General features: G+C 50.5%; 1 protein-coding gene across 3 annotated transcripts in view; it reads left to right on the top strand.

Annotated features, from left to right (window-relative positions):
• MYO18B (myosin XVIIIB) overlaps positions 1-14,245 on the top strand; it is a 255,506-nt gene that overhangs the window by 114,356 nt on the left and 126,905 nt on the right. For all 3 annotated transcript variants that reach the window (XM_027050907.2, XM_027050908.2, XM_027050910.2), the window contains 2 exons: positions 11,031-11,150; positions 11,464-11,572. In XM_027050907.2, coding sequence (XP_026906708.2) covers positions 11,031-11,150; positions 11,464-11,572 — 229 coding nt within the window. The remainder of the gene's footprint in view (positions 1-11,030; positions 11,151-11,463; positions 11,573-14,245) is intronic.

The raw sequence follows: 14,245 nt of genomic DNA, 5'->3' as shown, positions 1-14,245 counted from the left end.
TGGGCGCTTGGGGTGCCTCAGCGGCCGGGGGGGAGACGGGGAGACAGTGAGGAGGGGAACATCATTAGCATCTGGCTATACAGCTCACGCCGCACTGGGAGAAGGAAGAGAAGGGGCCAGGCTGCTGAGACCTGGACCAAGCGTTCAAGCGTCCTCACCTGCTCCATATTCTACGCAGGCTCTTGGCGTCTCTGTGTCCTCCGTGGCTCCAAAAAGACGTCCGGGGCCTGGAAAAAAAATAAGACAAAATTTCAAAGCTAAGAAAGGCAGAACAATGGGAAATAAGAGGTTGAAGAGTGTACCAAAGGCGGGGGGCGGTGAGAATTAGAAATAGAGATTTACCGTGAGCCTCAGACTCGCTCTCACTTCAGACTTTGCATCTGCTGTTGCCTCTGCCTGGAATATTTCCCTCCACCCTCCTCAGCTGGTTAATGCCTGGTCGTCCCTCATCACCCAGTTCCAGTGGTACTTCTTCCAAGAAGGCTTTGCTAACCTTTTAGGGATGGGTTGGGCCCCTACAGTCGGCGATCCTAGGCCCTGAGCTTCCTGTTACTGCGTTGATGGAGGTGTTCTCACCCCCTCTGGCACGCCTGTGCCCTGGCTTGGTGAGGCCCCAAGGGCAGGGGGGATGTCTTGCTCATCACGTTGGCTGAGCCCCTGGTATAGAATAGACATCCAATGGACCAATGATGCCATGAAAGGTCAACTGAAATGTTGACACTGAGCTTCCTAGCAACCAAAGCAAAGAGGGAGGCAAGAGATTACATGGACTTGTCCCCAGCTTAAACACACACGCACACCTGTTGCTTGAGATAATACTCATTCTTCCAAGTATTGAGCTATCAGAGAAGTTTCTTCTATGAGTCCTCGTGAAAAGGGGCACCAAGTAATGTGACAAAGTACAACCTCAGTAATATTTGTCCAGGAAGTAGAAGAGGCGACCTCTAGGAGGGCTTTGGCAGGCCTCGTCCTGACCTGCAAGACAAGGGCATGACATCAATTCCCTAAAAAACTCAGTTAGGAGGCAAAGCAGAGTTTTATCCAGGAAGCACATTCAGGTGACTGAGTGCTGTGATTTCTTTCCCCTCCCCCTACCCCCCTTCCTCCTCTTCCTCTACTTCCTCCTTTTTAGACTTTATAGTAAGGTCCAACATACAAAAAAGTGCACAGTTGTTAAGTATATACGTCTCCATGAATTTTCAGAAACTGAACACACCAAGGCATGGACACTCATGTGGAGACACAGAACGTTCCCGGATTCCCCCCAAGTCCCCCTCATGGCCCTTTCAGCCACGACCTTCCAAGGGTAACCACTAAACTGACCTCTAGCACTATAGATTGGGTTCCCCCCCCCCATTTTTTTAACTTTACCGAAATGCAATCACATGCCTTTCATATGACATTGTGACATTCCTCCGTGTTGGGGGCGGCTGTGGCCCATCCGTTGTCATTGCTGTGTAGTATTCCATCATGGGTACAGAGCACTCTATTCATTCTACTCTACATGGGAATTTGGTTGTTTCCGGCTTCAACCTGTGATGAATAAGCCTGCTGTGAACATCCTTCCACGTGTCTTTTGGTACAGGAATCATACGTTTCCATTAGGAATGCACTGGGAATGGAATTGCTGGGTTCTAAGTTCCCTCTGTGTTGGGTTTTAATGGATACAAACAGCTTGCTCAAGTGATCGAATCAGTTTACCCTCCCACAGCAGTCCACCCCCTTACCGGCGCTCGATATTGTCCTTTGCATTTATTGGCTGTTTTGGGCGCCCTGTGATCCCACACCATGATTTTAATTTGCGCCTTTTCTCGTGTTTTTGGCCGTTATTCTCTTTGGCGAAGTGGGCTTTCAAGTCCCTGGGCCACTTATGACTGCTTTACTTATTGGGTTGTAGCAACTCTTTATATGCCGTGGATTTAAGTTCAGTTGTTGGATATATGTGGCACAGATCTCTTCCTCCAATCTGTGGCTTGCCCTTTTCGATGCAGTAATTGGAAGTATTTTCTGAAGCCCCGAGTCTCTTCAGACCTGCCCAGGGGCTAGGAAGAGGTCAAAGGGCTCCAGAATCCCCCAACCTGTATCAGTGGCCATAGATGCCCTTCTTTAGTTTCATTCTGTATTTGATTGATTCTTTTTGGACTCCCATTATTTTCCACCTTTCTGCGTCTCTGGAATTGCACTGCGTTCCACAATCACGCGTCTTACACTAAAAAATGACAGCACTTTCTTTTCTTTTGTTCCATAATGGTGCAGCTTATAATCAGAGGCAGCTCAGATTGGGTGAAACGTAGCATCCTGGGGCCCAAGTAAGATTTTATTTGAAGAAAGGTCTTTAATTCTTTCCCTTCCACCAAAAGCCACTTTGATTTTTTTTTTTTTTCTGGTTGCTTTTATACTTCACGGAACATCAGGATCACCTGGGGGAGCTGTGTCCCCTGTAGCTTCCCCATCCCATCTCCCGAGGATTCGACCCAGGAGGGAATCTCGGGGAGGGGAGCTCTTCCCTGCTTCTTTTAACAAGCCCCGAGGTGAACCTGAACGCAGCATCGTGCCATGTGAGACTCGTGGTTCTCGTGCTCGAAAGCGTGTCAAAATCCCCCGGAGGATGTGTTAGACTATAGCGGGCTGGTACCCAGCCCTAGAGATTCTGAGTCAGGAGGCTCGGGGCAGCCCTGGAGAATCTGCGTTCCCCACGAGCTGTGTCAGGTGATGCCGAACCCGCTGGTCTGGGGTCCACGCTTTGAGGAACAGATAGAAGGGACCCCCTTCTATGCAGTTTTCTTTTCTTAGAAGAGTTTCTGCTAACAGTTGGGAGGCAGACACTCCCACGGGCCATGCATCACGCAGACACTCCTGGCCCCGGTTCGTGGCCTCTGCACCCCGCCCGCTTGTCTCGGTTGGTGGGGAAACAACGGATAGAAATGTTGCTAAAACATGTTGTGCCTCATCAGTGAAAACTCCATTTGACTAGGCTTATTAAAAAGACAACATTATTGCAAAATGATTTAAGTGCTTCATTTGCGAAGGAGCAGAAGAGGAGATGAGACGCCTCCAGGAAGCTGGCTATAAATATTCCTCAAGCGTGCAAAATCTGCCTTGATGCAAAGTGGGGTTTTTTATTTTCACGAGAAGGCAGGGCTTGTCCTCTTATAGGGACTTCCTATATGGCTGCGGGAGCGCATGGGGGGTAAAAATGACAAGGGGGTGTTTTCTTCCCTCCCTGGCATGTCATCTAGGTTTTTCCCAAGAATTTAGTCATTGCGGGCCCCGGGCACTCTGGATGTCTGGCCTTGTCGGCATGACAAGTTTTCACTTTTTGGTAAGGGACGGCCGAGAAGACAGAACCCACCAGCCTGGGGCGGGAACCGGAGATTCAGGTCAGGAAGTCCGTTTGCAAAGTGCTGGGGTGTTTGGCCCGGGAGGTTATGATGTGTGGCCGGCCGCTGATCTCTGGAGGGAAGGGAAGCGACTTTCCAAGGGCTGTGTGGCCTAGTGGTGACTGAGTCTGGAACATATACCGGGCCTCCTGACTGCTACCACGGTACCACGGCACCGTGCCTCTGGAGACTGGATGTGGTATGTCTATGATCCATCCCCAAGAGAGTAAGACAGACTGATTGCCTAACTAACTCAGGGTGTCAGGGTCTCTTGGGTCTCAGCTGCTGGGGCATGCTGGGGAGAGTGCCCCTCCGGCAGAAAGCTGACTGCAGAGGTTCTATGGCCATCGTGTGGGCGTGCTCACAGATGACCACAGCTAAGGCCCCCCAGAGGAGTGCACAGCTGGAATGTTCTGCATGCCTCAGTTTCCCCGTATGAAAATCCAGGCCATAATGCCTTCTCTACCTACTTTGTAATGCAGATGAGGAAGCTGGGGACTGTGCAAGGGATGGGTACGACAGCCCGACCCGGGATGTCTGGTCCAGGAGCAGAGAGGGTGGGTCGGGACGGTTGGCTCTGGATCCTCATTGCAGTGGGACTGTGGGCAACTCCTTCCAGGCTCTGAGCCTTTGTGTGGTTGTTGGCAGAATGGTGACAGTGGTGGTTCCACATTCCTCTCTACAGGGAGGTGTGACGAGGTGCCTGTAGAGTAATTATTACAGGGGCGCCTGGGTGGCTCAGTCGGTCGAGCGTCCGACTTCGGCTCAGGTCACGATCTCATGGCTCGTGGGTTCGAGCCCCGCATCAGGCTCTCTGCTGTCAGTGCAGAGCCCATTTCGGATCCTCTGTCCCCCTCTCCCCCTGCCCCTCCCCAGCTCATGCTCCCTCTCTCTCAGAAACAAATGAACATTTTTTAAAAAAGGAAAGTAATTATTACAATGGTTCTTACAGAGTCTTTCCACATCTCCGCTGTTGCTAACATATATGTGATTACATCTTAGCTATTCCTACACCCCTCAGAGCATTCAGTGCCAACTGCATGAGTAAAGGAGATAATGTTGAATTTAGTAATTCAAGTAATATTTAACGAGCGACGTGTCTGTGCCGGCTGCCGTGACACATCCTTCGCCTGCTTTATCTCGTTTTACCTTCAAATCAAACTGTGAGGACGGTGTCGTTCATACCCCAAGTTCTAGATGAAGACAGTGAAGACCAGAGAGGTGGAGCGATTTGTCCAATATCACACAGCTGGCGAGTAGCAGAGCTGGGCTTTGACCCGGCGTCTGGCTGACTCCAAACAGGCTGTGAAAGAGGAGGCTGGAGCAGCTCATCCTTTAAGACGACCCGGAGCTAGCCAGGTGACAAGATGGGGAGGCTGTGCGTTCCAGGTAGAGGGCACAGCAAGAACAGAGAGAGAGACCGGGGACCTGGGCTGGCACCCACAGTCCTCGCCGTTGGAAGGTCTCATGCGTGTGGGGAGATTTTGGGGTAGGGTCAGTCGCCGAGGCTGGGCCAGATCCCAGGGGCTGTGAGAACCACGTGAGAGGTTTGAACTCCGTCCTGAAGGTGGGGGCCAGAGAGAGAGAGAGAGAGAGAGAAAGTGTGCCCATGAGCTCAAGTGAGCCAGGGGAGGGGCAGAGAGGGAGAGAGAGACAGAGAGAATCCCGTGCAGACTCCCAACGTGGGCTCAAACTCCCACAACCTGAGTCGAGATCAAGAGTCAGACGCTTTACCCACTGAGCCACCCGCGTGCCCCTAAAAACCATTTTCAAGGTGGGATATGTGGGTGACAGCATCAGAGGGGTTATTTCCTCTTTAGGGGGGTGCTATGGGACCTTGAAGACCCCTTCTAAAGCTCATGAAAGTCCATAGCTTCTGCTTCTCCCACCCAAGGCCAGTCAGTGATGTGTTGTCCTGTGTGTCCCTCTCTGATGCATGACATATGTCCCAGCACACCTGCAAGCGTGGTCCCCATTCCCGCCGACCTGCCGGAAGCTGTGGATCCCTCCCTCCCTCCTTGGCTCCCGGATACGTTATTAATTCACTTGGCATATATTCTTGGAGCCCCCAAGAGGCAGTTTGAAGGTATGGCTACGAGTAAAGGCTCTGGAGGCAGGCTGCCTTGATTTGCATCCAGCTCTGCCACTGGCCGGCTGTGTGTCCTTGGGTGAATGTCCACACCCCAGTGCCTCAGGTCCCCATCTGCAACGCAGAGGTATCAGTCCCCAGCTCTCAGTGTCTCTGTGAAGGTTCTGTGGGTTACCCTGTGCCGGACCCATGGTAAGCACCCTCTGTGATAGTGATTATTATTTTTTATTAAATTTATTTATGTATTTTGTGTGTGTGTGTGTGAGAGAGAGAGAGAGCAGGAAAGAGGCAGAGAGAAAGGGAGAGCGGGAATCCCAAGCAGGCTCCATGCTGTCAGCAAAGAGCCTGACTTGGGGCTCGATCCCACAGACCGTGAGATCCTGACCTGAGCTGAAGTCAAGAGTCGGAGCCTCAACCGACTGAGCCACCCAGACGCTCCTGTGGTCATGATTATTATTAAGGGAACTATTACCATCACTTAGTAGCAGCTGGGAAGAGAAATACACAGGGCGGTCCCTAAACGGGTGCCCAGAGTGAGTCTCTGGAGCCCTGGAGCCCGCCAGTAAGCTAGAGATTTGTTCTGAATTTCCCCTCATGACCCAGGCAGCTTTGAGGGCAGATACCGTGAGATTGAAGCCCAAAGCGGCCAGCTGGCTCTGCAGCTGGACAGACCCTCTGCCTATTGACTTGTTTTCTCCCCATCCCCTCTTTTTCTGCTTTCATTTTCCATCTTTTCTCTTAATCGCTCAGGTTGACAGGGGTGGGGCTTCCCTTCCGCGGGGGCTCCATAAAGCTCCCTTTGGTCATGGCCCCTCGGGGGTGGGTGGCCTTGCCTTTGAACCACACCCAGCTGTCTGTTTCGCCTCCTTTCCCCCACCCGCTACCTCCCGGTCTGCCCCAGGTACACCAAGGCTCCTGTACTGCTGACCCCCAGCGTTGAGTCAGGTGGCAGATGTGGGACAGGACGGCCCTGAAATTACGAGTCAGGACCTGGGATTCAGGCTGCTCAGCTGGACTCCCCCGTGTGACTTATCAGCCATGACCTTGAACAAATCATTTCACCGCTCAATGCCTCAGTTTTCCGTTCTGTGGAAAGGAAATAAAAATCCTCTCCTCATAAGGCACTTGACAGGCACACGGCAAGAGATTAGCACATGTCTCTCCCTAGCATCTGATGAGTATGAGCTATTTCTCCTGCAAGGGCTTCTAAGGAACCAATGCTTTTCCTTACATTGAAAAGTGCACAGTGAAAGGCCACTGCTTGCTCTCTGTAGACCAATTTGGGGAGCTTTGAGAACTCTTGAATATAAGAGCCAAGGACAGGGTTGGGCTCAGACATGTGGGTTTATCTCCCCGGCTCAACAGAAAGATCCTTGAAGGCAGGGCCTGGCACACAGTCGGTGCTCATATAATGAATGATAAGCAGCAGTGACATTGACAGCCCAAAGGGTCGCACGTGTGCTCAGCATTTAATGCCCATCAAATGTTTTGTTGCCATCTCCCTCAGGCTGCCGTGATGCCAGGGCACGGGATATGGAGTATTTCTATTTGACTGTATGCCACATGTACAGCACATTTATCCATTTCTGTCCGCTTCTCTCCAGCAGACTTTTGGAGTCATGGTCCCTGAGTAGAAAGAGAGTTTCTGATGATTTGGCTTAAGTGGTGGATCCAGGGAGGTTTTCAGAATAATTTCTAGTTAATTGGTGCCTGAGTAATCGGCAAGGACCCTTCTGGGTTTGCAAACCAGGCTCTTCCCTCATTAAACCGGTTTTCATTTTGCACTCACCTAATAACTCTGGGCATAGTGCCCACCTCTCACCTCTGTGAATAAAGCCCTTGGGCCCTGAAATGTGGGAAGGGAGAGGGATTTGTGGGGCTAGGGGAAGGCCGGGGGCTACTCGTCTCTGGGAAAAGCGTCTGTCATTTCCCTAATCTGAGAGGACTAATTGTCCTTTGGACTCCAGACTTGGATTGTGTAGAACTCAAAATTAATGCATTAAATTAATGTTGTGCTCCCTTTGCTCAGGCTGATTAGCACAAATGAAATTTCGTACTAATTGTCTAAGGCGGAGAGAACACGATCCTGGTGTTTAGGCTCGATACTGGTGGTGGGGATGGGAAGGCGGGGATCAGGGGCATGATCAGGGCATTCCTGGATCGTACCAGCCTGTGTTCAGAGCCAAGTGCAAATGATCGCTCCCCCAGTGCCGGTGCTGTTGTGTGCCCGTAAGGAAATCTAACCCATCTAAAGCCAGGTGTGAGGCCAAGATTAGGAAGAGATTCTGGCAATTTCTATGCCAGCAGTTCTTTTTTCAAAGTTTACTTATTTATTAAATTTTTTGAGAGAGAGAGAGAGAGAGAGAGAGAGAGAGAGAGAGAATCCCAAGCAGGCTCCAGCTCTCAGCACGGAGCCCAATGCAGGGCTCGAACCCACGAACCTCAAGATCAAGACCTGAGCCGAAACCAAGAGTTGGCCACTTAATCGACTGAGCCACCCAGGGCCTCTATGGCAGTAATTCTTAAGCTTGGTTGTGCTTAAGGACAACCATGGAGTGTGTTGAACTTCAGATCCCCGGGTCCCACCACAGAGGTTACGGTGTAGGCGTTCTGGGAATACTGAGGAATATACTGGGAATATTTTAACAGCCATCCCCGGGGACTACAGGGCAAATGTTTCCCCCAGAACACTTTAAAGATGACAGTGGGAGGAACAGCAAACAGAATCCCCACCCCAGAGACAGCCCGGTGCACCCTGGGAGAGCCCCTGGCTTGTTAAGTGGTGGTTACTTGGACCAGAGGGATCTGGGCTCCCGTCCCAGCTCTGCCACTCACTTGCTGTGTGACTTCAGAATGCTCCCCCTAAGCCTCTCCCCCACCCCATTTCTATAAAAGGCACATGTAGGTCTGAGCAGCTACTGGTGTGGTCACCAAGATGGGAAGCCAATGGGCAGGTGGAGGGGAGAAAAAGGGGGGCAGCATAGAACGTGCAGAGCAGCAGCTCTGGTTTATTTGTTTGCAGCTCAATTTGGGGGGACTATTTTTTTAAAGATATTTGTTTTGTGCTCTTCTGATTACCAGCAGCGCAGAGATGCATCGTAAAGAAACCGGAGTCCCCTATGAGCCCACACCCTTCTAGGAAAACAAGAAAAAAAGTCCCTATTAACAGTTTGAGAGTGCCTTTTTCTGTACAAGTAGAAAGAAAACAAAAACGAGCATGGGCCAAACGTCCTATTCTGCCACTTTGCTTTTCTCCCCCACCGTTGGCCATATATCTTGTTTTTGCTTTTGTTTTTCATGTCGAAACATACAGATCTTCATCTGCCTTCTTCATGGGGCAGAGGAATGAGTTTTGAGACCACCTGTGAGCTGATGATACTGACGGGAACTAGCTTGGGGGGCAGGGCAGGTGGATTCCATGCCGGAAGGGCCCTTTGGTGTCTGTGACAACACCCCACAGCCGCTCCTTGGTGCCACACACAGGGTTTCATGGGAGAGTGAAGCGTGTAGACATCTTCAGTCACAACGGTTGTGGCATCGGATGGGAATGCCAGCAGGACAATGGATATTCCTTGATGCAGTGCGTTTCACAGCTCAAGAGAAGGGATTTGTCCAAGGTCACACAGTGTGTCTGGACTTGAACCCCATGCCTTACTTCTATTGTTTTCTTTTCCTTCCCTGTCTTGACTTTGACCACTGCCCCCATAGAGGGAGTCTCCGTTTCCCGAGCGACCCTGCTGCGTAAGGTCATTTCTAAGCCTCTTGGTCATAAAAGTCCACCTCCCGGGTTCTCGCCTCATTTGCTTTGGCAAAGCCTTGAACCTGGAAGGCTGCACTTTGGGACAGTAATAACACAGAAGCCTTGACCCATTTGGCATCTGTAGTTGGTCACTGATGGGGGGAAAAGTCAGCACAAGTTGGATTTCACTAAGATATAAACATTTTTATTTTTGCCCCTGAACGTGACTACAACTCACGCTATTTCTGGACCACAGCCTTCAGAGTATGAGCACCTGACTTGAGACATTCTTCCTTTCTTAAACCATGCCCCTAACACGTGACCGTGTGATTTCCAGCTTTGATATCATTAAAGCAGAGCAAATGGAAAAGTAGTTTGAATGCATAAGCCGAATTTTTTAATTTCCTCTTTTAAAAATAAGTTTGGCACCTGAAACTGTTTGACGAGACACATGCATTTTAAAAATTAGAATTTTAAGAGTTTGGGGGCACCTGGGTGGCTCATGTCGGTTAAGTGTCCGACTCTTGATATCTGTTCCGGTCGTGATCTTGTGGTCTTGAGATTGAGCCCTGTGTTGGGGTCTGTGCTGAGCGAGGATCCCTGCTTGGGATTCTCTCTCTCCCTCTCTCTCTGCCCCTCTTCCACTTGCACTCTGTCTCCATTCTCTCAAGAAAAAATAAACATTAAAAAAACAAATTTTAAGAGTTTTTTTAATTTTTTTTTTTTTTGAGGCAGAGGAGGAAGAGGAGGAGGAGGGAGAGAGAGAGAGAGGGAGACAGGATCTGAAGCAGGTTCTGTGCTGATAGCAGAGATCTGGATGCGGAGCTCGAACTCATGAATCGTGAGAGCATGACCAGAGCTGAAGTTGAAAGCTTAACTGACTGAGCCACGCAGGTGCCCCACAGATTTTAAGAGTTTTGAGAAACAACTCGTATTATTTCTTCCAACGCGTTCCATTTAGTTTTCGTGGAAACTCCTGGCCTGGTCGTGTTTTATAGGTATATACAAGAGCTAACTGAATCGGTAATTACAGAAGAAATGTAACAGGCATAAATGGGTGGGGAACACACACAACCAGTACTGGGTGTGCATGGCTGTCCCCTGGTGGAGGCAGGTAGATCACGGGGAGCCACAGAGAGGTTTCCTAGCTGAGGGCGTTCTTGTGTGGTGAGCACCTGCGTGTCTTACCAAGGGGAGCCCATTGATCCGTCCAGCAAAATGGCTTGCTGAAGGATGGGTAAGGAGAGCTTCTGCTAGAATAACTTTTTTTTTTTTTAATTTCTATTTTTCTTAAGAGAGAGAGCAAGCAGGGGGAGGGACAGAGGGAGAGAAAGAATATTAAGCAGGCTCCCCACTCGGCGTGGAGCCCCGTGTGGGGTTCAATCCCACCACCCTGGGATCATGACCTGAGCTGAAATCAAGGGTTGGACGCCCAGCTGACTGAGCCACCCAGGATAACTTCCTTTAATTGAACATTTACTACGTGCCAGCACTGCGCTAACTTTATGTGGATTATCTCATTTACTTGTCAAGACAATTCTCTAAGTCGTGCCCCACCCCTTAAAGCTGAGGAAACCGAGAATCAGACAGGCATCCTGCGTGGGGCAGTCACACAGCTAGTGAGCATTGGGCCAAGAATTCTAACACATCGGGATCAATAACATTCTGACCATCACACCCCGAACCGCCTCATTACACGGAGATGCCCTTTTGCCACAAGAGCCCGTGATTTGTCTGGGCTGGTCCTGTGGAGGGTGCCCGGGGGGAGAAGAGTTGACGTCCCCTCACCACGAGTGACTCTGCTGTAACCCTCCTATTCCAGGTTGCTGAACTGACTGCGGAGCTGGCTGATGAGCACTTCAGGGGGGACGTGGCCTGCCAGGTGCTAGAGAGTGAGCGGGCAGAGCGGCTGCGGGCCTTCCGGGAGGTCCAGGAGCTGAAGGTGGGTGGCCCAGGGGTGGTGGCGGGTGTGGCTGAGCAGGGTGGCTGGGAGTCTTTGGGTCTACCCGCCTCCTTGTCTGCTCACATGTGGGAGCCGGAAGCCTATAAGCAAGAGGCAGTGGCTTACTGACTCTCATGTTCAAGGTCCTGGAGGACATTTGTGTCTTCCTAAGCCTTGACCTTGGAGGTGCCTTGGATGAGGACTATGTAAAGGGTAGACAGTCCTTGGTTACTGAGCCACCATGGGGGGTGGGGGATGGCCAGGCCCAGGCTGCACTGGGCTCCAGTTTGACACCCTGGGGCCTTTCTTCCAGAGCAAGTATGAGCAAGTCCAGAAGAATTTGGGAGAAGTCCAGAAGCAGTTGGGAGACGCGCAGCAGAAAATTCAGTTGGGTGACTTGGAAAGGAGCCACACAGGAGGAGGTAAGCAAACCGGGACTCTCGGGATTAGACAGGGGTGAAAAACAGGCCATCCTTTTGTTCCATTCATTCGTTCATTCATGCAGTCGTTCGCCCTGAGCACTTAGTATGCCCCAGAGGCTGCATCAGGGGCTGTCATTTTGTCAGAGCAAACGGCCACAGCCCTGCCCTCCTGGAGCTTCCAGTCTGGTGCAGACGTTAAACAGAGAAGCCAACAATATCCCAGATAGTCCTTTATCAAGGTGACAGGTACAGGTCAGTAATAACGCAAAGAACGACCCAAACAACAGTGACTCTATGGCAAGGCCCCTTTACAATTACATGAATAGTTTTGATATAGACGACATGGATTTTAGGTTAAGGCATTTCGGTGGTTACATGCAGCATCTGTGAAATGGCATTTCTGGATTTGAATCTGGACTTGAATCTCTTTGAGGTGGGTGGCTTTTGGGCAGAGAAATGTGTGCTTTGGCTCCCTCGTCTTTCAGATGGATGGATTGATAGGAAAGGCGGTTGATGGAAAGCGGTTAACGCCACGTGCATGGTGACTTTATTTACTGCTAATGCTGTAGTGGGGTCATCATCCATCCATGTTCGTAGGCTGTGGCACAGAAACTACTACCCTCCCCATTTTGAAAAATGTTTATTTTTGAGAGAGAGAGAGAGAGCACAGGGGAGGGGCAGAGACAGAAAGAGAGAGAATCTCAAGCGGGCTCCTCACTGTTAACGCAAAGCCCAACGCGGGGCTCGAACTCAGGAACCGCGAGATCATGACCTGGGCCGAAATCAAGACTGAGCCACCCACGTGCCCCATACCATCCCCCTTTGAGAGTGGTGCCAGGCGCTCAGCAGTTACTGGATGAAGAGAAGGCGAGGCCCCTGAGTTGCCCAGCGGTTAGGTGTGCTCAGCAGAGCCGGGGTTTTCTGGTGGAGCCGGGCTTCTGGAGTTGCCTGGGGGCTCACATCTCATGGTTCAACGGGCATGGTGACACCTCCGTCAACTCCTCTCCCCAGCCTAAATGAGTCAGGGGACAAGGATGCCCGGTGTGTCTGTCAGCTTTTATAAAACGTTGACATTCTTTCTTCCATGCCCCCAGAGGATGTCTGCCCTAGAAACGTCAGGGACGCTCAGAGGAACGGAGGTCAGGAGGCGGTGAAGAGGCAAAGTGCGTTTGCTTTTCGCTCCCCTCTTGCTTCCTGTCTTCCTGCCCCCCACCCCCACCCCCAGGGCAGGCATCTACAGAGGAGTTTCGGGGTTCTCTGGCACATGACACTCAGTACAAGCAGGGAGAGAGGAAATGGGTTTTTACAGAACCAGGAGGTAGGACAGCAAAGTTTCCCCCAGAAGAGCATGGCCCCAGTTCCATCCCGACTGGGACTGAGACCCCCCCCCCACACTAGTCCCCAGTTCGTTTTTCTCTGGGAGGATCTGGGAACTGGATGGGAGGGGGAGGTGTGCTTTGCTCGCGAGCACATTCGTCACGATGCTATAGAGGCTCTCAGCCCTGGAGGCTCATTCCAGGAAGCCAATCCACAAATATTTTGTTTTCCATTAGGAAAGCAATACATGCTCATTACAGGAACAAATGTTAAATATAGGAAAGTCAAAAGGAGCAATAAACACTTTAATCACACCCGAGCAATGCCACCACAGCTCCTCAATGGATGGAGCCGGAGTATCAATTATGAAAAACATAGCTGTTTTCCCACCATGCATGGTGGGGTATCTGAAGAGGCCCTTTTGTGGTGTCTCTGACTCTTGATGTCGGCTCAGGTCGTGATCTCATGGTCCCACAGGATACTTTTTCCACCATGATATTATTTACCTTAGTGGAAACTCGAACAAGCTCTAACTCCTTACAACTATATCATCCTGGTTGGGTTACTTATGTGGGAGTCCCTATTGGGGTCACCTCTTCTAAGACCTGAGTCCTACCATCTATCCAAGAGTCCTTCCTTCCTTCTTTCCTTCCTTCCATCTGTCCATCCCAGTACTGACCTATCCATCCACCCTAATATCCATCACCTATCCAGTGAAAGTTAGGAGGCATTTATGATATGCCAGGCATTGTAGTAAGTCCTGTGGACACAATGATGAACAAAAACATTTGCTGCTTTAATAAGTTTGAATTCTATTCTGGAGTTCCCTAAGCTTGCCTTACGAGAGTTCTGATCATTCTAGATTGTAGCTGTCTTTTTGTATGTTGTCTCCCCCACTAGATTTCTGCTGGAAGATACAGTGGTTTCTTATTTGTTTCATTATCCTTTGTGCCTGGTATGAAGTAGTGTTGCTCAGTGGGCATTTCAGTGCATGGTAAATTGAATAATGTATGATGGATGGATGATGGACAGGTGGATGGATGGATGGATGGATGGATGAAGAGATGGATGGATGGACAGGTGGATGGATGGAGAGATGGATAGATGGATGGATGGATGGATGGATGGATGGATGGATGGTGAGAGGAATGGGTGGATGGACAGGTGGATGGATGGATGGATGGATGAAGAGATGGGTGGATAGATGGATGAATGAAGAGATGGATGGATGGGATGGATGGGATGGATGGATGGATGGATGGGATGGATGGGATGGATGGGATGGATGAATGGAGAGATGGATGGATGGATGGATGATGGATGGATGGATGAATGGATAGATGGTGAGAGGAATGG

Source organism: Acinonyx jubatus, chromosome D3 (assembly GCF_027475565.1).
Source record: "Acinonyx jubatus isolate Ajub_Pintada_27869175 chromosome D3, VMU_Ajub_asm_v1.0, whole genome shotgun sequence".
NCBI lineage: Eukaryota > Metazoa > Chordata > Mammalia > Carnivora > Felidae > Acinonyx > Acinonyx jubatus.
The sequence above is the reverse complement of the archived record's forward strand: the minus strand, read 5'-3'. Positions and strand labels throughout refer to the sequence as shown.